General features: G+C 49.4%; 1 protein-coding gene across 17 annotated transcripts in view; it reads right to left on the bottom strand.

Moving 5' to 3' along the window:
- The window catches only part of LOC110545906 (myomegalin-like), a 187,711-nt gene that overhangs the window by 4,273 nt on the left and 159,907 nt on the right, over positions 1 to 23,531 (bottom strand). For 8 of the 17 annotated variants that reach the window (XM_060393029.1, XM_060393019.1, XM_060393020.1 and 5 more), the window contains 17 exons: positions 22,477 to 22,669; positions 21,311 to 21,427; positions 19,965 to 20,490; positions 18,306 to 18,541; positions 17,257 to 17,308; positions 16,093 to 16,313; positions 15,347 to 15,499; positions 13,193 to 13,378; positions 9,892 to 10,140; positions 8,982 to 9,113; positions 8,110 to 8,229; positions 6,884 to 7,073; positions 6,284 to 6,408; positions 3,747 to 3,980; positions 2,735 to 2,839; positions 1,147 to 1,373; positions 152 to 295 (listed from right to left, as the gene is read on the bottom strand). In XM_060393029.1, coding sequence (XP_060249012.1) covers positions 152 to 295; positions 1,147 to 1,373; positions 2,735 to 2,839; positions 3,747 to 3,980; positions 6,284 to 6,408; positions 6,884 to 7,073; positions 8,110 to 8,229; positions 8,982 to 9,113; positions 9,892 to 10,140; positions 13,193 to 13,378; positions 15,347 to 15,499; positions 16,093 to 16,313; positions 17,257 to 17,308; positions 18,306 to 18,541; positions 19,965 to 20,490; positions 21,311 to 21,427; positions 22,477 to 22,669 — 3,210 coding nt within the window. The remainder of the gene's footprint in view (positions 1 to 151; positions 296 to 1,146; positions 1,374 to 2,734; positions 2,840 to 3,746; positions 3,981 to 6,283; positions 6,409 to 6,883; positions 7,074 to 8,109; positions 8,230 to 8,981; positions 9,114 to 9,891; positions 10,141 to 13,192; positions 13,379 to 15,346; positions 15,500 to 16,092; positions 16,314 to 17,256; positions 17,309 to 18,305; positions 18,542 to 19,964; positions 20,491 to 21,310; positions 21,428 to 22,476; positions 22,670 to 23,531) is intronic. The other 9 variants (XM_060393023.1, XM_060393024.1, XM_060393032.1 and 6 more) reach the window with 3 other exon arrangements.

Below are 23,531 nucleotides of genomic sequence, written 5' to 3'. Positions count from 1 at the left end.
GAAGTAGTCTAACAAGATGGATACCCTCGTTCCCCTCTAACCTTTTTTCTCTCCTACCTAGTGTTGGGGCATTGGAAGGCACTGGGGAGAAGAAGGGTGGTAGATAGGAGAACCCAATAAGGCAGCCGAAATCCCGACCACAGCCTCTTACCTCTTTGCCTACCAGTAGAGGATCATAGGAGTTTGGCAAGGCTGCTCTCCAGAACGTGGTGAGGAGGGATGCTGACTCCTCTAGGGCGTGGTTCAGAGCCCTGGCACTGTTCCGCAGCTCACAGATGCTTTTGTTACCTGGTGCCTGGGGAACAGGAAAGGTAGTCGTGGATATCACTGGACCCGGAGCATCCTGTTGCTCAGAGCACGGGGCTCAAGCACATGAACAAACACAGCACTCGGGCCTACTGGAAACTCTGGCTTTTCTTTGCAGATCCGGGACAGCTGGTTCCTTTTGCCTGGGGACCTTCCCCCAGGACGCCCTAGAGGCTTGCAAAACATCCCTGTGTTACAGTTACTAAGAAACTACCTTCCTCGCCTGTAATGCGACCACAGAGGACAGCTCCTCACCCTGTGCCTCTGCGCCTTATCATGCACATCAACAGTACCTTGCCCTTCAGTGGAAGGTCCTTGTAGACCAGGCTATCCTATGCAAGCGCCCACGGGTGTCGACTTTCTTGAACATCATCCTTGGTGCCTACTCCCTCAGCACACTACAGAGCTTTGATGGCTGCCCCCACCATCCCCCGCTCAGTCTGAATAGGGAAACCTGGCTTATCAGGGTCACTGCTCTCCTAAGCATGCAAGTTCATACGGACACCTGTCCGTCTGGCTGACTTTAATCTATCTAGACTTGGCTTTTTGGCAGCATTCCTGTTATATAGATAAGCTGCCAAAGATGCTAAACACAGTGACACTGTATGTCAACATTTTACAAGCGCTCTGCTGTAAAGCACAGGGTTCCCTGGGGTTCTCAGTCAAAATATCAAGTCAGCCTAATCTACAGCAGGATGAAAATGGGAGACAGAAAAGAAAGGCCCTGGCTGGAATTAGTATAAGCCACTCCCGCAGTTGCTGGGAGATGGAAAATAGAGACATAAGGACTGTGCAAAGAAGGTAGAATCACGGGTACCCAAAATCTTCAGGTGTCGTTACCTCTGTGCCCCGAGCTTCAAGTCCAGGGATGCTGCACGTTGGCTTGATGAGAGACAGTATCTTTTGGACCAGCAGCTTGCCTTCCCCAACCTGCTGTTGTAGAGCACAGTAGTCATCCACGTGGCCGATGACATGTCGGCCGTGCTTGCTGGCAAAGAAGCCATCTGTAGCATCACCCTCCAGCTTGTGGGGGTTCTTCATCCCTGGAGAATCATCTAAACTGAGCTCTGACAAAGAGACAAAAGTAGGATCTATTATTATACATAATCACAACTTCAGTTCACTCTTCTCCAAAGGGACAATCGATAGAGACAAGAAGCAAGCCAGCCTTCAAAATTACAGGATGGTAGAGCCCACTGCAGTGGAAGGTCTGGTGTCTTTAAAAACTCAGTTATGCTATATAAACATGTTTCTGCTTTAGATCGTCCATAGCAGCAGACTGTTTGCCTCATGTGGGCTCTGAGAAGGGAGTGACATTTGCTGGCTGCAGATAGTTTGATTCTGGGAAGTCTGGAGGGGGAATAAATGCCAGAACCAGGAGAGAGATGATGTATATGGTTTGGGGGAATGGGGCTCTGAGAAGGCGGCTGATGCTCCTCATTCTATTGATGTGGTTTGACAAGAAGTCGGAGGTATCCTGAAACGAAGATTGGCCTTGCCCCCCAAAGAACCCAACAGCCCTAACCAGCAGGAAGTAGCTAAGAGAACTATGCCCTTTCTCCCCACAAACATTTTTTTCTCTCCTATCTAGTGTTGGAGGGGGGGAGGGTTGGAAGGGAGGAAGAGGCATAAGGAACCAAATTAAAATACAGTAAAAAAAAAAATACTTGCTACAGCTCACAGAGCATTCAATGTTCAACACATTTGCAATTATTCTTATGTCACTTTGATAGACACATTTTACTATGCTGTAGTAGCGTTAGTTGCCACCAGACAGAAATTAGAATTGCCTGGGATGTGAGCCTCTGCGCATGCCTGTGGTGGATCATTTTGATGGCATTGAGCCCTGTGGGAAGTTACATTTTAACTGGGGGCAGGGCCATTCCTGAGACAGGGTGTCCTGAACCGGATAGAGTGGGGAGGAGCACTAAGCAATAGCACTCATGTGCTCACTGCTCTCCGATGCTAATGCCAGATGCTATCTCACTGGTCCCCTAAGTTCCTATGATTCCCCTGCTGTGATGGGGTGTGTAGCCTGCCCCTGTGAGCCAGAAACACACCTTTCTCACTCTGCTTTTCTCTGGAACCGTCACAGCAAAAAGATGTTACCGCATCTTTCAACAGGTGAAACATTCAGGGGGAATTCTATTAATGAGTGAGCTTTGGATAAAGGATGGCCCAGAAGTAAATCATCTAAATGCAGAGATGCCTCACTCAAGAACAGAGCAGTGACAGAGCAGCAAGGCAAAACCAGAGCAGCAGGGAAAGTACAGAAGGATGACAACAAAAAAGGCAGAGGGCCATACATGGGCACAAGACTGAGAAAGATCTGGAGCCACGGATACTACACGTCAGGAGAGCCAGCCAGAGGTGGTTTGCATCAATCATTGCCCAACCACCATCCGAGGCCTTTCCTCGCTGTATTTACCATCCGTCCTGGTGATGATGGCAGGGTCTGAGCCAGGAGGGCTGGGGAGGACCACGGCTGGGGAATTCAAGCCAACATCCCGGACAGGAGCAGAAGCAGCTGAATCTAGGGAACAAAACAGTCACCATGTCAGGTCCGCCAACATGCTGCTCACTGGGCCACATGGCACGTGCTCAGGTCAACCTCAGGTAACCAGCGCTCACAGGCCACAGCGCAGGGAGACAGCAAAGCGCTTAGTGTGTGCTCTTCGAGGGTATTGTTTCAAGAGAAGGGCATTTCTAGCTGAAAAGGATTGATAGGTATCTTATCAGCCCAATTTTGGATCTAATTTGCCATGTAGTGTTTGGTAGAGTGGCTTGAAGTGAAATATAAATACACGTAGATATATTTAGTATGGACATTCACACGCTGAGTAGGGGCAGGGGAAAAGGCTCAGGAGGAGAACACTTGACCCAGCATTGAAAAAAAAATGTTTACAAAAGGATGGATAGGTTCCCAAAGGCTTCCGTTCAGCAAGCTGCTATTATCCCAGCTGCTAGTAACCATAGCAAAGCTGTTGTCCAGTCCTGATCCTGATTCCCAGCCTTAGTAACCCCTGCCTGTCCAGTAAGTGTTTTGGGACTCAGTTTTCTCATGGGAAATATAGAGGTGGGGAAAAAATGCCCTGTTTCAATGAAGTAGTGTATTTGAGGACACCTGGTAAGTTCTAAAGCACTTCATAGATATGAGGAATCAATCTTTATTCTACCAAGTCCTTGGCAGTTATTTTGTTTAATGCTACAGATGACTATGCAGGCTATATGGCTTGTTTGTTTGTTTGATCAGTCCAGTTTTCAAATAGAGTAAAAACCAAGAGTTAAACACTTAAGCATTTAAATGCTTTGCCCAAAGCAGACAACTCTGGAAGCATCCCCAGTTCCTGCCTGACCTGACAGAGCAGTTCAGCATGACTGTCCCCTGTGTCACAGACATCCCACTGGCAGAGGGCTCCTGCTTCCCTCTTCTTCCCTACCTTGGGAGAGTGGCTGCGCGTCTGTAGGCTCCGTGTTGGCCGAGAAGTTCTGGCTAACAGAGGAGGAGCTGAGATTGGCTTTGCCCGCACCGCAGTCCAACTGCTGTTCCAGCTGCAGCCGCAGACAATTGTTCACCTGAATACTCTGTTCCAGCTGCCCTCTCAGAGCTCGGATCTCTGCCACCAGGTAGCTTAGCTCACTGGGGACGTAGTGACAGGAATCTAGGCCGAAATCTGAAAAAAGAAAGAGGAGGGACCTAGGAGCGCCCATGTATTTCCATGTAATAGTCAAATATCACTCTGTGATGTTCCTTTCTGCTGAGGGTCCCACTGGAGGGTCAGGGGCGTGGCCACACATCTGTGAGACACAATCTTTCTCATTCAGCACCCAGAGCACAGCAAGGTTGCGTATAACTAGCCTGGGGTTTCTCTGAGGGTCATATTAGTCAAGCATGCCCTTAGGGCATTTGGACTGGCAGGTGAGAGTAAGCCTACTCTCTTGTCTCCAGGTTAAACTTTGTCCTACAGGCTAGAAAGCAGGTCAGCACTGAGCTAGGAAAGAGTGAAGTCTGAGGAAGAAGACTTGATGAATTCTGTGCTCAGAGAGGAAAAGTGGGAACCCAGTGGCTCCTGGCAATAGAAGAGGACACAGACCTTACTGGACAGGCAAGGGTTACTAAGGCTGGGAATCAGGATCAGGACTGGACAACAGCTAATTGAATTTTCAAGTTCTCATCTCCTCTTAACACATGTGTTTCTACATGCAAGGATAAAGAGAGCTAATAAACCATCTAGAATTCAACACTTCTTTCAAAACCTGAGAGCCACTTGTGTTTTGAAAGGCAGAATTAGTTTGGGATTTTACCTTCCTTCCCTTTGCTGCTGTGGTTCTCTTTTCAGGCCTTCTGAACATCTCTCTCCTACTGCTATCCTGTATCTTCCCCAGGAGCACCTCACCTCTTAATCTAGAAACATCCCTAAATTCATCCCAGAGTGTTCCCAGATTGAAGGTCTCCTAAATATAGCATGTCCCACCAGACTTAGCATCTTAAAATTGTGTTTGCAACATGGAGCTATCTTCCTTGAAGGTAAACTCTGGTCTTGAATTTTAGGCTTTCTATGTGCCAGCAGCTAAAGGGGCTCCTGCAGGAGACTACCGCAGGAACACCACAGATCAGGCCTCAGCCATTTTCCTCACTGCCTGCGAAGATCTTTATACTTCAAGTTCTAATTCCACGTCTCTTCAGCAAACTAAGAAGCTAGATCCAGCTGTAAGAAATTCACTTTTAGCTGAGTGTGGCGGCACACACCTGTGATCCCAGCACTCGGGGAGGCAGAGGCAGGTGGATCCTCTGTGAGCTGGAGGCCAGCCTGGGCTACAAAGTGAGTCCAGGACAGCCAAGCTACACAAAGAAACCCTGTCTCAAAAAAAAAAAAAAAGGAAAGAAAGAAAGAGAGAGAGAAAGGAGAAGGAAAGAAAGAGAGGAAGAGAGGAAGGAAGGAAGGAAGGAAGGAAGGAAGGAAGGAAGGAAGGAAGGAAGGGAGAAACAAAGAAAAGTTAATTCACTGTTGCCCTCTGCCACTAACCCCTTCCACCCTTTGGAGGGGACAACACAGACCAGAACTCTCAGGTCTGTACCTGAGAGTTCAAGGTAAGATTACCTCCAAGTGATCATTTTTTAAAAGCCTAAAGTTGTTCAGTTACTTCAGTCAGTTCAGGATTTCTGCTGGAATTCTGCCTTCATTACGCTCTGTCTGGTGCCACGTACATCTCAGAAGAGCGAGCCCCACAGACTAGCTGTGTAGAAGCTGAGGTCTCACCACATGGACATTTCATCAATACCACCATGGTCGCAGGCTCGCTGGAGCTTTCAGCAACCTTTGCCCTACAATTTCCCTGTGTAAAAAATGCTTCTCCCAACGCACCAGAGCAGGTGCTCCCCGTTCTATACCTCCACCACTGACACTTATGGTCAAGCTTGCATTTTTATTTTTAGTCTTTGCTGACCACGTTACATGATTTCAGTGAGTTTCGACCCGCTGTGACTCACTAACAAAATGTAACTCATTGTGCCTTCCTCCATTTGAGTAGGGAAATGTATTAAGATTCTCCAATACTAGATTCTTATTTCAGCAGATGGAAAAACCTTTCAATAAAGTACCTACTGTTTAAACCTAGGCTTGAAATAGAAGACTTATTAGTAGTATTTCACTAGGCACTTTTTTCTTTTGGTTTTGAGGCAGTTTCTCCTCGTGGGGAAGGTAGGAGGGTAGATGAGGATAGCATGGGCTGCCCTGGTCTATCCTTCGGCACATTTAAAATCTTTTCAGATGGTGACAGCCCTAGGGTATTTCTTCACATAAACAAAAGCTATCTATCATCCTGCCCTAAGTTTCTACTTTTTTTTTAATTATTATTAAATGGGTGAAGTGTGCCCCATTGCAGTCCGTCTGTAAGGGTGCCCAGGCTCCGTCTGCTCATATCAACAGTGCCTCACCCTTGGGCTTTTCGGAGAAGGGGGAGGGGGCTCTCGTACCTTTCAGGCACTTGTTGGGATTTCCACAGAGCGACTCGTAGATCTGGAGCTCGGACTGCAGGGACAGGGAGAGCTGCTGCTTCTCTTCGCACTGCTGTTGCAGGAGGGCTAGCTTGTGCTGCAGCCTGCCAAGGAGAGGCCCGGGTTCACTGAGCCACGTTCGTGCACGCACGGGGAAGCAAGCTGGGAGCTAGCCTTTGCCTCAGGGACTCTGGTGGGCTGGGCGGGCCAGCTTAGTTAGCTCCCTCTCTGGCAGCAGGGCAAACACTGTCTTAGCAGTCTCCATGCTGATGGGCAGAAGCAGGGCCTCCGCTAGCACAGCACCCCTCAGTTTATAGAGAAAGTGATGTCGCGCAGCTAATGGGAAGCGCACAACGCTCTCCTGCCAGTGTCTGAGAGATAAACCTTGTAACAGGAGTTCATCTCTCTTCTTCCTGGAACAAAAACCTATTCTTTTTGCCCAAAATAGAGTCTTCATTTTGCTCTAAGTAACCAGTGGAGCGGGAATGGTGATGGAGAAACTGAGTGTTTCCAAATACTGTTTTGTCAGTATCCCTTCTGGACTGAAAGCGTGGCCACCCCTTATCAAGGCCTGCCTACCTGGAGTCGTTTTCTTGGAGGGCTAGCCTCTCCTCCCGGAAATGCAAGATCTCTTCCTGCTTCCCCTGCAAGTCTTCTAGAAGCTGCTGCCGCTCAGCCTTTTGCTGCTCCAGCTCCTTCTCCAGCTCTTGAAGCTGCGATCCAGAGGAGAGCAGAGCCTCCCGCAGGCGGTCCGTTTCCTGGGAGTGTCCTAATGAGCAGCACACAGGGGTTTTTACTCCAGGCCTAAAGCTCATTAGAAAGACAAACCCAAACACACGTGAGGGCGGGGCCCCAAATACTGGTGTGTGCGTGTGGTTCCTGAAGCTCAGCCTCATCTAGGTACTCACACACAGCACGCTGCTGAACTGCCCACCTTCCATCTCATCAAAGGCCAGCACTGATTTCTCGTTGATGGTTTTTAGGCTGTAATCTTTTCATCATTTTAAAAATTAGGACATTTGACATTTTCTGGCCATGGGATAGCTCTCTGATCAAAACCTCTCGAAGATAATCTACAGGTGTACTTCATATAAGGCTAGTTCTCAGGTACAGCTGCGCTCATTTGGATCTCTTGCTATTTACTCTTTTCCGGGAAGGCCATCCTGAGTGGGGAATGTAGCAAGAAGGTTGCAGAATGTCAGAGCAGGACCCAGACAGCTGTGAGCTGTACCGGCCTGGAGATGGAGGAGAGAATACAGACACACGTGCTTCCTGTTTTGTGGGTCCCCATCAGCTGTGAGCAAGAGGAAGGGGGAAGATTGCAAACTGATGTGACAGCTGGGTAGCCAGGCACTGCTCTTGGATGTGGGATAGGGTACTAGGGCCATTCAGTCTCAGAGCCTAGGAGCCTGAGGGCCAGGGTTGGGAATTTCTTAGGCCAGTAGTTCTCAGCCTTCCTAATGCTGTGACCCTTTAATACAGTTCTTTGTGTTGTGGTGACCTCAAACATAAAATTTTCATTGTTACTTCATAACTGTAATTTTGCTACTGTTGTAAATCATAATGTAAATATCTGTATTTTGTGATGGTTTTCAACCCCCAAAGGGGTTGCGACCCACAAGTTGAGAACCACTGTCTTAGGGCCTTGCCCTAAGTAGCCTCTGTAGGCGCATTGGCAGTATAAATCTTGGATTGGTAAATTTGGGTAGCTATTACATCAGCCTTCCCTCTGCTTTTCCAACTGGTGATTGTCATGACCAAGGCGGAAACTAGAAGGAACCATTGTCTGCTTTTGCACAACCCACCTTTGGCAGCGAGACTGAGCTGCGCCTGCAGGCTTTGGTTTTCTTCCCTCAGCGCTCTGTTTTCATTGTAGAGCTGAGGCATGGAGTCCAGGCCCTGACTGTAGAAGTGAGTGGTGGAGCCTGTCCCAGAAAACATACACATGTCATGTAACAGGTGCTTTCCCAGTCCCTCAAAGATCTGCTGTCCTGACCCAGTAGACATCTCCGGCCCTCCAGGCCTAGGATTAACTTGAGCATAACTTCTGGGTGCTGGGCAGTATGTGTCTGTTTCCAGAGCATGAAGTCTTCATGGGCACCTCATGCGTGCAGCCGTACAGTTCTGTGGGAAGCTTTTCCTCCCTAACTGGCTGGGGCTGCTGCACGGAAGGAGCGGTTGCTTGTACAAAGAGTGACATCCAAATGGCAACCTCTTGGGTGGGTGGCAGAGGTGGGAACTAATGGCCTCTCTGGTGAGGTGGAAAGTGTGTGTGTTGGGGGGTGTCTTCATAGTCGGGGCTCTACTGCTGACCAGTCACAAAGACACAGAGAACCAGCTTTAAGGACAAGAGGCCAGAGCTTTGCCTGAGGAAAACTCATTCTCTGAGCTCACATAAAATCTGTAAAGTTACCGGTGGTGCACATCTGTGATCCCAGCACTCAGGGAGGCAGAGGCAGATGGATCTCTGTGAGTTTGAGACCAGCCTGGTCTACAAAGCGAGTCCAGGACAGCCAAGGCTACCCAGAGAAACTCTGTCTCAGAGAAACAAACAAAGAAATCCGTAAAGCTGCCCCTTCCCCTACTTGATTGACCGTGACAATAAAGTGAAGTAAAGACTATCAGACTGGGGCTTCCCCTTCGGTCGGGACAGAGCCCGGGCCTCGCTGGGACCTACCGCTTTCCCGGGCGGTGGAGCTGAGCCTGTGCTGCAGCTGTTCCCGCAGCCGGTCATTGACACAAATGGACTCCTCCAGGCGCTGGCGCAGGTTCCGGATCTCACCTAAATGCTCTTCTAACAGGTCAGCCCCTGCAGCCACCCCAGGACAGAGCAGAAGCAGGAGAGAACACTGGTGACTAGGGTGGGGTGAGCTCTGCCGGTGGACACTTAGCCTGACCGTGCTGCCACCTTCTTCTGCCCACTGCGTTCTTTCATATAGGCAGCTTCACTTAACGGGAAGGGAGCGCTGTATCCACGGGTGGCCCCCTGCCAAGGAAAGCCCATGGGCCTCCATCCATGGCGAAAGGAAGCTCTGTTATCACTTAGGAAATAACTGACGGCTCTAACTGAGCCCAACTGTCATCTGGCAAGGAGTGTCCACTTCTTGGGTGTGGTTTTGGGGGCAACCGGGAAGGCCTTGCTGCCTTTCTTTCAATCTCCTTATTCTTTCTGATAAATGTCTTAAAGATTTTTTGCTTGTTTTTAGCAAAATCTATCCTTTCTGACCTTGAGAAGGCCTAGGGTAAAAACCACATGCCTTCAGCCCACTCAGCGTGGATCAGGGCTGGCAATTCAGTGCTTTGTATGCCACTTTTAGGCAGTCAGAAGAAGGAATTCCCAGCATGGATCTAGGACCCCGAAGGACCCCGAAAAGGAAGCATGCTCAGGTTATGAGTGGATCATCTCTGTCTCCTGGAGTTTCTTACTGTTGGAACTGAACTACGTCCTGCTGTTTGCCTCCTTGGTTAGACCCCTCCACTTGTTATGACCCGCTTTTGTACATAGGGCATGTCTGAGGGGTAGAGAATCTGTACCCTTTCTATATATTTCCCGACTGAAGAGAGAAAGTCCCAGCTCTGCGCCTTACCCGTGGGCTTGGAATTAAGCTGGTACAATGAGGAGCCCAAGGAGAGGTCCCCAGAGACGCTTCCCTTCTGCGGTCTCATGTCCCACTGGCCACCACTACCCAGGTACCCCGGCTCCAGCATTCGGCCCAGCTCCATGGAGCCCCTTGTGGGAGAGTGCGGCTTAGCAGGGCTGAGGTAGTGGGAAGAGCTGGCTTCTGGATGGTTACTCAGCAGCGTGGATGTGGACGCGGGAGGAGCAATGCTAACACCTGGGCAGAAAGAAACATGGCGAGAAACAAATGGCATCAGAAACCAAGAACCAGGAGGGACATGGAGGCCACAGAGAATGGAGACAAGCGGGGGATGTGGGGCAGGTCAGGACGGGAGCAGTTCATTGTGGGATATCAGCTAGATGAAGACTCAAAACCCCAAGCCTGACTTCCACCCTCTGCATTTCCGAGCATGAGACACCCAGAGACAGAGGTTAATGAAGGACCGGAAAGACGCCTGCCTGTGCATGCAAAGGAAAAGCCCTGGAGCTCCACTCCCGGCTCCTACACTTCTTCCTCCTGGCAGAATCCAGGAAAGTTCTGGAAGTAGGAGTCAGCACAGAGTGAGAGCTAGAGAATGAGACGGGCTGCCTGGCTGGGCACACCCGCAAATAGGAGTATCAGTTTGCCTGTGCTTGCTGCCCCCTAAATCTGAGCAGTCAGTCTTTCCATGCATCCACTGGGGAGACAGTGCGTATGAAATCCGGCTGGACTCCTCCAGATGGAAGAACTCTTGCTCAGGCTGGGGAAGCCCTGTATAGGAGCAGTTGTGCTCTGGATCCCTCCCTTCGGGGAAGAGTGACCCTTTCACGGGGGTTGTGTAACATATAGCTCACATATCAGATATTTACATTACACTTCATAACAGGAGCAAAGTTACAGTTATGGAGTAGCAACAAAATAGTTTTACGGCTGGGGATCACCACAACATGTATTAGGCAGGTTGAGGACCACTGCCTTAAAGGATCATTAAACACATTCCTAGGGTGATGCTCTCAAAGACCCTATGAAACTGTTGGCCCCTCCTTGAGCCCCTTCAGCAGAGGCAGGAGCCCAGGTGATGTCCTAGAGAGCCTGCTTCTGACCCATCCAAGGAGTGTCTGAAAGGAGCGTCCCCGCAAAGGATTTAGATTACCGCTTTTGTTTTTCAATGACAAGAATAGGAAAAAAAAAAAAAAAAAAGTGGGGAGAGGCAGTGCACAGGTCCATAGTTCAGACAGTGCGGAAGGCTGATTTCTTTCCAACATTTATCAACACAGGCAGGACAGACAGGCAAACGGGAAAGAGTCCATCCTTTCCTCCAAGCAATTCAGACTCCGGGCAAGCATTAGTACACCTACAACTGCCACTGACCAATTTTTAGTCCCGTTAGAACTAGTTCTCAAATTGGGCTATCTGTCAGAACCACCTGAGGAAATATAACACACACACACACACACACACACACACACCTGAGCAACCATAGTTATGAGATACATATTGAGCACTGGGCATTTAAGAAAGCCAACCCAGGAGATTTTAACAGGCGGCAAACTTCAAGGAGTGTTGTTGTAGGTTTTTCCTTCCTCGGTTATGCAAGCCACTCATTAGGATTAAAGCGGAAGAGACTAGGAATTTAAACATTCATACTTTTTAGTAGGGACTTGACAAAGACATGATTTCTTTCTCCTCTCATGCCTGATGCTAACTTACTCCCAAACAAGGCAAGAGTCACGGGAGGTTTTAAGTCTGTTGGTAACAGTGATGGGTATTTTTGTGACCCAGTTTCCTCTGGTTGCACACCCAGAGCCCATGCCCTGAACTATGCAAAGACACCGTTCCAGGAGTTCTTAGCCCCACACCCAGGGAGCTGCCGTGTGCCAGTGTGTACCTGGAAAGTGATTCACAATAAACAGTGAGCCCTGACTGATGGTCCGTTGGAGAGGACCCCCTGCAGATGGGGAAAGGAAGAGCTACAAGATTCTTTACACAGGCTGGGACCATCTCAGCCAACATCAAGAGCCTGAGACTGTGTGACTCCAACCCACTAAAGACCCATTTTATGCACAGGGTTCTCCTTCCATTTTCTCCTTTTCACAAAGAGATGTTGACAACTGTAAAATGGTACAGAAAAAAGGGAAGGAGGGAAGGAAATAGAAACCAAAGAATGTTCATGCCATCTTGACATGGGGCATACTTGTTGCTCTCAGAACTGCTAACGGGACAGTGTTAGGTCCTAAGTACCAGCCCATCTGCTGGTCTCTAGAGGGAAAGAGAACACAGCTGTAAAGGATCATCAGGCTGTTTCCATTGGGTTGAGCCCACAGCCTAAGCGGCAGGGTGTCTAAACTACCCTGAAACAAAGCTATGAGGAAAACCAGACATCAGGAGCAGAAGGCAGGCTCCAAGCCCATCTCTCTCACATGGCAGGTACCTTCAATCGTAGCTGGTCGCTCTAACTCCATGCACCACACAGGACTCTTGTGAGGCTCAGGCAAGACAGTCATGCTAGGTAAGCCCTACACTGATCTGGAGGAATCTGATAACAGAAGACTTATCCCCTTCTATCTCATGGCCTACAGAACTGGAAAAGTCCCCTGAAAACTTGTCGTGGTCCAGTGGCTTCTGTAATCCTGCTGGGTGCACTATCAACAAACTACCCATTTTCAGAGGGTTTACAGATATCAACTCTTGACTGTGATCTGTGGTCAGTAAATACCCCAGGTGTGGAGTATTTACTCGCTCACTCAAGCCCTGTTACAGGCACAGGATGTGACTTTAGTATAAGTCTCTAACCCTTTCTAGTTGTCTATGAAAGTCATAGCTATAAAGTAATCAAAGTAATTCTTCCGTTCTATACCTAGCGTGATCACATCGTGAAATCTTATGGTGAGGCATCCAGTGCAGATCCTTTTCTATGAACTGTGCAGCCACCTACAATTAACTACCTATGGGGTCGGAGGGCAGAACTCGCAGCCGTTGTCACAGCCTGAGATTACGGTTCTGTCCGTCTACATGTGCTGTTTCCTGTTTTGCGGTAGAATAAGCATTGCCTAGACTGCCGGGGATGCACACTGTTAGCAGTCTGTGGGGTTGAATCCGAATACCTCCTGTAGCTGACGGGGCATGCCGTGGAGACAACAGCAGACAAGGTGCAAGCGAGCTTTCCCTCCATCTGCCACCTGGGGTGCAGGCCTAGTTTTCCCCTTCGCCACTAGCAAGCCAAAGCCATGCAGAGCCACAGCGCGTGGGCTGCCAAGCGTCAGCACACCAAGGCAGCAACAGTGCTCACTTTCTCCCAGCTGCTTCTGCAGCATCTGCAGCTCTTGCTGAGCCTCAGCCAGGGACACCACTGGTGTCTCACAGCCACCAAGAAGGGGAGGGCCAGAGGGGCTGAAAGGCAGGAAGCTGGGTGGAGTTGAGCGCATCGGTGCCTGGGAAAGGCTAGCCGGCTTGGCTATGGAGTGAAAATGAAAGCCTAGAAATAAAGAGTTAGGGAGAAAAGAGATATCATTAGAGAGAAAGAGAGGAAGAGAAAAACAGAGACGGTAGACCATTCCCTCGTCGGCCGTGGGCCTGTCGTGTGGCCAGGATTTGCTGTGACACAGGCTAAGCCAGCAAGGACAAGTGCTGTTCCTAAGAAGCAGTCTGGCAGGTCTTTCTGCCCTGTCCCTTTGCCAGGCTCACCTTCGTCGACATCTTCTCCTCAACATGGAGGCAACTGACTGCAGAGGCAAGACAGCATGACTGATTTCTGCTGCACTTCAGGATGGCTGTGCAAAGTAATTCCCCAAAGGCCCCCGGAGTGCTCACCCTAGAGTATACCAGCCCTTCTCTCTGGGAAAAAGCCTATCCATCCAGAGCTCCTTTTTTGGACTGCATCAGGCTCATACTGAGGACGGCAGACTAGACCAGGCTTTCTCAGTAGGCATAGTGTGGGAATTTGGTGGGAACAAATGCTAGAGATCCAAAGCAGTGTGTTCATTCGTAAGATGAGAAACAGCCATGGGAGTGTGGCTGAGGTAGTGCTGGCAAGCCTGCCTGAAAAAACTACTTAAGATATGTATTATTTTATATTAACTGAGTAGGGGAATGGGCTTCATTGCGACATGTCTGTATATGTATGTAATATACCTTGGAGGGTGCTGTCTTGTTTTTTCCTCCTTCCCTTTTCCAGTCCTCTTCTTCCTAAAAGGTTTCACTCCCTCCTTTCCCTCCTTTTCTTTCCCCTTTCTTCCTGTGACAAGATCTTCCTCTGCAGTACAGACTAGCCTCCAGTCATCATGATGTTCATAAGCGCTGTGCTAAAGGTGTTTGCCACTGACCCTTGGTACACACCAACCTGTGGTGGTGCAGAGCAGTAAAAGAACAGTGAACTCTGGGAAGAGGACCCAGAAGTTTAATTTAAAGGAAGAATCTTTTCCCTCAGTGATCCATGTGCAGCCAAATCTTTAGAAACACTGTGAACATCTGTTTATTTTTCCAGTGGGGAAATTGAGACTCTCCTGAGATAGCCTTGTATAGAAGACATGACTGCATCTTTGGTCCCGTGGTGCTGATGCTGCATCGGAGTGATACTGCACACACCCAAACTGCCTAGAGACAGCCCAGGCATCTTTTAGGAAGGCATGAGCTTAGGCTCTGAGCTGAAAGCATTCAAGCAGGTTATCTATGCTCTGGATGAACACACTGTCCTTCATGATCTCTTGGTCCAGCTGCTGCTCCCTCACACCCAGAACCACAGAGCCTGGGCACAGCTAGAGAAAGGATGCATACTGCTCTTCCTTAAGACTGTGGTTAAATTGCCCTTGGGAGGGGTGAAGGTGGCAGAGACTGGGCTGTCTGGGAGTCAGACCTAATCCCACACTACCTGAAGGTAGTCAGGCATAGAAGAAGGCAGGAAGTAGGATATCCCTTCTATACTCTCTTTGAAGCAGAACTGTGAGTGATCAATGGAACCTCTGACAACTATGTTGAGATATGAAAATGAATGTTCCCCTTTCATTGTCTGAAAGGTATGCATCATTCTTAAGTTCACTGATGGCACACAAAATAAGCAGCATTTAGCTATGAAGTTAGCTGCATCACTTATGGAAAAAGGCATTGGACCAGTTAAGTAGGTAATATTTATGGGATTAATAGATGTGAGGGGTTTTTTTCCTATTATGATCATATAAAAATGCTGGCCTCTGTTCCTAGGGGCTTATTTAAAAAGGAGTAGCCAGCTATTGGTCAAAACTGCTTCATAGATCAAAGCTTACTGCAGATATTGCTTACTTTCTAATATTTCAAAATAAGACACAGATGGTGAGTGAGAACGGCCTCCTGATTTGTCTCAGGTGCGATGGATTTAGGCTTCTAGCAGTTTCCACCCTTATCCCTGAAAGAAAACCAAGCAGGCAGCTGAGAGAGAGATGAAGCTACTGCCCCACTGGCCGTTGCATACCTGGATGGGCCTGGCTGGCCTCCTTGGGGGGATTCTGGGGAGTTGGCAAGCTGATGGGCCTGTTGCTGGACTCGACCTTAAGCCCCTGAGATGCACTGGTTGGTGATGGTTTAGAAGACAACACAGCAGAATGACTCGAGTGATGGATGGAGTCTACAAAACCCATGAACGAAAGAAAATGTTTGGTGTTCTACAGAGAACTGGAACCCGGGCCTTATATTATCCAGAAGTACCAGGGCCAGAGGCTGGCTGTCACAAACAGCTCCAAGGAGAAGGGCCTTTGGCAGTATTCATTTTCTTGCTTTTCGATAGCTCCTTCAGTGAGGGAACAGCCTTCAGGGGGAACAGAGGGAGTTTAGAACCTGGAAATCCTGAAGGAGCACGTGTGGCAGCGGCTGTGGGAACCCACAGATACTCGGGGGCACTGTACAGAAACTGCAAGGACATGAGGAGCTCCATCTTAAAGAAGGAGGCCTATCAGACAGAGTCAGTGGGAAGTAAAGGCTGGCCACCATCTTCTCATTCAGGATCACATGTTGCCATGTGCCTGAGGGCAGAACTCAGAGTGACAATGACTTGTAGAGTCAGGGACAGAGGAAGGATTCTCACCAATGGGAGCCTGGGACTTAGTCCCAGAACTACGTTCTGTTCAGCCTGCCTCACACCAAAGTGGACTATAAGGCCTGGATCCCAAGGTCTCCTCTCAGGATAGACAGAGGAGGTGCCTCTCCGACAGTGCAGGCTACCTGAGTGGCTGGGTGAAGGTTTCTCCTCACACTGTGTGTACTCGCTGGCTACGTCCATGTCAGAGCAGGCTTCTATCTCATCTGACAGGAAGGATGTGCTGCTGGCAGAGCGGTGGGAGTCAGACATGGCATGGCTGCTGGGGGGCGAGAGAGACCGGGTATCCAGCTTGGCCTGTAGGACTTCAATCACTTTCTCTTTCTCCTGTAGCTCCCTGCTGAGCCTGGTGGGGAGAGGAGTAGGCCACAGGTGAAGCCAAGGTCACCCAGCCTCCCTAGTCTTTGCCAAAGCTCACAGGAAAACCCATGTAAGCCGAGGGCACTGTTCTGTATAGAATGTGAAGATAACACATCTCTAGCTGGACACAGAGCGCATATATGGAATAAATGGATAGGAGGCAGCAGCTACGCAGTGTACAGGCCACGTGCTGAGCACCAGTAGAGGCACAGCCAGTCCTTTAAGGCATGGCCGCTTAGCCGGTGGCCTCTGCACAGTAGCCTTCTGAGAACTATTAGCATCTCCAAAAATCAAAAGGAAGCCTTGAAAAATAGGGAACAAAACATTGTCTCGACATCCAAAACTAGGACAGGCGACCTCTAGCTGACTCAAGTGTAGGCCCTTTACGTGTCTGTGACGGCTGAGAGGCAAGGCCAAAAAGAACTACAAACACCGTGTCCTGCACCACAGACATTCTGAGAAGTGCTTTCATGATCTGAGACACAGCCATGGCACAAAGAGCTCAAACCAGTGGCTGCAGATGACCCGAGCCTTCATAAGCATATGTGCTGAATGCTTTCCCTAGGGAAAGGCGGCCTTCCAGGTCTCTGTACCACCTGGGCCACCTTTCTACATCCAGTCATAGGACTCCTCTTTCTCCAAAGATGCTCAGTAAACCCCAGGGCAGGCCAACATTTCGGGAAGCTCACAGGGTTGGGGAGCAGGGAGGGGAAGCAGACCCCTGAGACACATGTGGTCCGCTCATGGGCCATCCTGCTTTTAGCTCGCCACACCTGAAGCTTTACTAGTGGCAATGAAATCATATCGAAAGAAAAGAAAGAAACTGGGGGGAAAACGTGTTCGATGAACAAGGAAATTAGTCTCATTCAGTTTCACGAACTTGGGGCTACCCTGACTGGGTCCCTTGACCAGACTATCTTCTGAATTACCTGAGGGCCAGCGGCTCAAGCCCAGCTTCTTCCTTCTCGCTTTTATGATCCTCTGCAAATTAAGTTGAGAAAGTAACAGAAGTTAAGCAGGTTCCATGGCACACATTGGAGAGCATGGGTCCTGCTGGGACACAGAACGGAATCATGCTACACACAGGTTCAGAAAATTATTTTGAGTACTCAAGTTATGTCTGTGTGTGTGTAGACATGTGGATGTGCACATGTGTGTGTGTTTATGTGTGTGTGCACAAGCCTGTGGAGGCCAGGGGACAGCATTTTCTCCTCCTCCTCCTCCTCCTCCTCCTCCTCCTCCTCCTCCTCCTCCTCCTCCTCCTCCTCTTCTTCTTCTGAGACAGTCTCTCACTAAACTCAGACTCACCAACAAGGCGAGGCTGTCCTGGCCAGCAAGCCCAGGGGACCTCTCTGTCTCTGGCTCCTTGGGCTGCGGTTACATGTGTGTGTTACTATGTACAGGCAGACTCTGGAGGATTGAACTCAGGTCTTCTTGCTTGCAAGACGAGAACTTTACTGACTGAGCTACTTCTCCAGCCATGAGTTATGTCCTTTTTACCAGCATAAAGTAACTATACAGAACAATGGGTTTCATCATGAGGCTTCCGTAGATGTACACAGATTCTTTATGATAAAGTCCTCTGTAGCCCCTGCTTACCCCCACCCCTCCTGGTGGGCCCTTTTCTGTCCCCTAAGAAGTGGCCTCCCACTTCCATGCTTGCTATTATTAATATTTTATGCTGTTAATATTTTATAGTTTGCCTCCTGATTCCCTTGTGAGAGAACACCCAAGATAACTCTTCTTTAGAGAGGTGATCAAGCAGCTCCCGAAGCTCACCAGCGAGGCTACCTTTGCTGTGGTCATAATCATGACTTTTTATGTCCAAATTGGGGCTAAACACATATATTTTGTCTCAGTGATCACAAGATACTTTCCCAGCTGCTCTCTGGAATTGTCCAGCCTCCTGTGGCAGACTGGCTCCCACGAATGGGAGTCCCAGCCACCCGAGCCTGGGACTGTGCCGGTGTCGACTTACTGGTGCTGAGTTTGCTAGTGAGTCTCTCTGTCAGCTGGCCTCCCTGGGCAAGTTGCTCTCGGAAGCTCTGTCCCAGGTAGTAATCAATGTCGTTGCTCCTGAGGAGGTCCTCAAAAGATTTTACCGTATCTTTCGCATGTTGGGTGAGAAGATAACATATACCTCTCCCTTCTCGTATTTTTTGACGCAGATATGATAGCTCTCGGGCCTGATCCTGAATCAGGGAATCGTATTTTCTAATGCAGGGAAGAGGAGAGAGAGAGAATGAAAAAGAGTAAATGATGAGTTACGGGGATTTCCTTAGAGAGTCCTCTGTGAGAATATACCTAAGGAACTCCCAGACTCAGAATATGGCTATCCATGGAAGGTGTTTAAAAGTAAATTCCATGCTGCACAAAAAATGTTTAGGATGCCTTTTTTCTTAGCTCCTCTAGAATGACAACCACATGGAAGACCCAATTGAATTGAGTGAGTCCAGAGAACCATGAGAGATGGTAAAGCCGCTATGTCTTGGACTGGTTTGCTACTTAGCGATAGATAATCAGGACAGAAGCTGAGATGTATGCCCATTCAATATTTTTGAGTATAAAGTATCAGTAATTGTGATAAGTGGAAATAGCATTTCTTGGGGGGTTGGTCTGGTGCTATGTATTCTAATGTTACTTACTGGCCCCCAAGATCTGGTTGCCACCCAGGGAGCACATTCTCAAATACACTGGTCTTTGTTGTGTAAACTTTGCTCTACCAAATTTAATTGGTTAATAAAAATAGCTAAAAGCTTGTAACTGGGCAGAAGAGAAGTTGGCAGAGTTTAGGTTCCCAGGCTTTGGGTCTTGGAGGGACCATGAGGCTGGGAGGACAAGAGAGAAAAATCAGAAAATGTAGCAGGAGGAGAGGAAGCCAGAGAGAAGGGAGTCACCACAAGGTAGGATGGACCATGAGCATGTGGCCATGAGGGCTGGCCTGATGGAACAGAAGCAGCCCAGATAGGAATGATTAAGGCAAGTAAAATGGGGTGTGTAGCTGGGAAATATCAAATAGATTAGAGGGTTGATACCTGCTTAGTTACTGTGCTTTAAAGCTTTTATAAATCCAAGAGATCTCTTGGGTTCTTTGGGTGTCTCGATTATTTGGGAACCAGCTGGGGTAGAGTAGCCCTTGAGAGTCTAATATCCAGTTCCATAGCAAGCACTGAGAGCTTAATATATGCCAGACATTACTCTAAGCACATATAGCAAAGTAGTTCAATTTAGCCCAGAACTGTCCTTACCGTGGGTTCTTTTATTCCTTCACTTCACAACTAAGCAAATAGACTGCGAAAGGCTGATTGGTCTGTACAGCTCGTAAGTGGCAGAGCTAAGATTTCAAGTCAGCCGTCCAAGCTGTCCAAGCCATCTAAGACTAGTTTCACTCCTACCCTACCCCACGTATATTGTCATATTTTAAACATCTGTAACAGGACAGCTCAGAGATCTGCCACCAACATCTAATGTGGGACTGGTTGTCCCTGTCCTTATCTTCCCTCAGCTCCTCTGCTATTTACCTAAGTGCCCTTCTGATTACCTGGACACATTCTCCCTCACAACTGCCAGGGCTGCCCTGTTCCAAGTACAAACTCAGACACGGAGAGAGGTGAGGACCCTCACTGTTGCCCCTTACCCAGGCCACGAGGCAGCCCTCAGCTCTTCATCCAGCTTCCCCTCTAGTCCAGTTTTGGGGAGCTGGGCCTCCAGTTGGGATACTCTCTGGATGAGACTCTCTAGATCCTTCTTGGCCTGGATCCCTGGAGAATAAAAAGCCCCGGTGCCGTCAGACAGCCACCCCTCGTCTTCGTCAGTGACACTGTGAGGTGAAGATGCCTCAAGGGTGGCAACGGCTCTCAGCTTCCGGGGCCTCTCCAAACTGGATGAGTAATCACTTGTGGCAGAGAGGGACCGGACCCGGCTCCTGAGGTTCTGGATGACCTTGTTGGCGTTCTGCAGCTGGGCTTTCAGGTCCCTGATGTCCTTCCGGAGGACAGAGCTGTCGTCCAGATTCCCTCTTGCCTGCAACTCTTCCTGCTTTCCCAGTTTGGTTTCCAAGGGCTTCGCAGGTGGGCTGACCAAGACAGGGTCCAGGTAGCCCTGCTCAGAGCACAGGACCTCTGCGAGCAGCGAGGGCCTCGGATTATTGTGTTCCTCACACTCTGAAAGAAAGAGGGACATCTTTCTAATGAGAAGCTGGACTCACTGCTGTGGACACCCAGTTGAGGGGAGCAGACTGGTCACTCAGACAAGCACCAGGACAACGCCTGGAGCAGTGCTTTCTTAGGTCTGGTTGTACGTCAGGTTAGCATTTCTTACCAAACAGCCCTGCGGAGCAAGGCACTGACACTTTCTCATCTTGTTGGTGGAGAACCCAAATTCGGTGATGGGGAGGGTGAGTGAGTAAGCTAGCTAGTCACACACCATGCAAGGCACACAGAAGACCCAGAATTCAACCCCCCCCCACCCAGTGTCCTGTGACCTTAACACAAACATCAGTCAGCACCTCATACGTGAGACATATGTAAAATGACCACAAGGACTGAAGAGCAAGCTGCTCCCGCAGTGTCCCCAACAGTGCTATGATTTTAAACCATTGGGTTGTAACAGCATGGAAAACAGGCCTAGGAAAATAAGACCTTCAAAAGAAGTCGGGCTATTTATTACAAGCTGTGCTAGGGCGGTGGCAGCCAGGATGACAGTCATGGTCAACATTTCGCTACTGAAATGCTGGCCAGAGTGTTTCATTAGAATTCACTCATTTCACTGATGTGAATGCCCAGTGGGTTATGAGCTACAGAAATTCAAACTGGCAGCCTTGTTTGGAAGAGTTCACCAAAGTTCATGTCCTTCTCTTATCCTGGGCCTTCAGCCGCAATTGCCCTGACCCATTACTCATCAGAGTGGGTGTGGCCTACCGTGGGTGTCGCACACGTGACTGACTCCATGTAAGAAGGTGGCCCACACCCACGGTGTGCTTACCGGGGCTGGTGGTCTCCTCACGCTCCGCTTCATTCTCACTTCGGCCACAGGTCTCGTAGCCCAGGTCTTGAAGGTCCACCTGGATCTGCTTGCTGTCCTGTTTCACCAGGGATTCACCTGTGTTTGGGAAGAGACGGCGTGTCTTACAGAGTCTTTGAACACCCAACGTGTTCCCTCAACCTCGGCGGCACACTTCTTTAAGGCCAAGAAGGCAGAGGCAGACTGGGAGAGATGCTTTTTCACACCCCAATGGGAGAAGATAAAGCCTGCCGTAGGCAGTGGGTGTTCTCCCCACCTGAGTGAGCCTGTGCTTGCTGCGGAAAGGCTCTCTTCTGAAAACCCAGGCTTAGTTGAGACCAGACGTGGGCAAGTTGGAAATTGCATGCTACCACGTCAGGAAGCCCCAGGGAAACCATTAGGCCCCTTATCCACATGGCCTTAGTTTCAGTGGAACTGGAGTGACTGTCTCAAGGCATCTGGCCCTGCCCTGTCCAATAAAGTTGACCAAAATGAGCAAAATTAAACTTTCTGCGTTCACGGGCCCGATACCTGTGTGAATAAAGAGTTCCTCCTCAGCGTAGCAATTTCTCTAGGATAGGAAAATCTAAATCCTTAGAGAGCAACAGAGGCAACAGAGTTTTACAGTCTGTTGTGGTGCAAAGGAGGAAAGAAACCATCACGTGAAGAGCCAAGTCAGCTTACCAACAGCCTGGAGATCAGCAAGCCCAGATGTTAGTCAGGTTCCTTCCTATAGTTTCACAGTAGCTTTAAAGATGCATTTATTTTCGTCTTCTGCGTAATGAGTGTCCTGCCTGGGCATACATATGTGTACCACGCGTGTGCCTGGTGCCCACAGAGGCCAGAAGAAAGTGTTGATGCCCTGAACTGTAGTCTCAGAGGCTTCTGGGAACCTAACTGGGGTCCTCTGCCAGAACAGCACAGTGCTCTTAAGCACGGGGCCATCCCTAGCCCTTTCACTGTAACTTTAAAACTTTGTCTTCTTCCTTTCTTCCTTACATCCATTTACAGATTGGAGTAAAACACTCCACAGCACATTTCTAAGGCTAGTCACGGCTGGGGTGTTCGCAGGCGAGGGTGGAAAGATCAAGTCTGAGGGGCAGAGGACTTGGTGGGGGAGGGCACCTGGGTGAACTGGCGATACTCACTGAAGATGGCCCTGTACTTCTCCAGCTGGTTTGCCTGGGCGAAAACTGTTGCTTCTGAGATGAGCAGCTTCTCCTGGAGGTCTTGATAGCGTTGTCTGCACTGAGCCAGCTGGGAACGAAGGTGTTTGGCGGACCCTGCTAGGCTAAATTCTGGCTGATGTCCAGAGTCTTGGGCCTGGGACTTGTTTTCCAGCTGCGAAGGGAACCAATACAAGGATCAGGACACTCGGGGGTTACCCTCTATGTGGTGACAGCCACCTCTGTCTGAGTGCTGAGGACTGCGTGCGCGTCTGTGACTGCCACAGCAGTTCTGTGCCATTTGGCAATTCTCTGCTTTGCAGACAGAGCTCCTGGAGCGCTGGAAGAATGTTGTACTCCTCTTTCTGCAGGACTGCAGCACAGAGACAAACAAGACTCTAGAACATACTGCAGTAAACGTTTACTCAGTCGCCTGATGGCAAGAGGTGGAACCCTCCACTCCACCCTCTCTGCATTCCTGTCCTCTGCTTTTTCCATTTCACTGAACCGAAGGTGAAGTTCCTTCCCTCAGAAGGACACCACTGACCTCCCATGCCAGACACAGACACTGCAACGCCGTAGAGGAAGCAGCAGTGATTCACAGCATTTGCCTGGGCTCCGACCAGCATCCCAACAGTACGGCCATTACATCTAATGAAAAGCCACTCTGTGCACACCTTTAATCCTAGCACTCAGAGGCAGAGGCAGGCAGAGCTCCGAGTTCAAGGCCATCCTGTTCTACACGGCAGGACAGCCAGGACTACACAGAGAAAGTCTATCTTAAAAAAGGGGGGGGGAGGGCATTGTGTCTGAACATTTTCCCCAACACACTGAGGATGGGCAGACATCAGTTCACAGCTCACTGCCAGCGCAGTGACCTGCGCTGGAACCCTTTCTGATGTTGAATGGGCACCTCTGACTGCAGAGCCCTGCTTGTGGTATCAAGGCATCTTCCCTTCAGTACTTCCTGACCCCCATGGCAGAAGAGTTTGACACAAAAGCTGACATCCCCAGCCCCTCTTTGAGTTTCTCACCTC

This window comes from Meriones unguiculatus, chromosome 10 (assembly GCF_030254825.1).
Source record: "Meriones unguiculatus strain TT.TT164.6M chromosome 10, Bangor_MerUng_6.1, whole genome shotgun sequence".
Classification (NCBI taxonomy): Eukaryota; Metazoa; Chordata; class Mammalia; order Rodentia; family Muridae; genus Meriones; species Meriones unguiculatus.
This window is presented reverse-complemented; position numbering and strand designations above follow the sequence as displayed.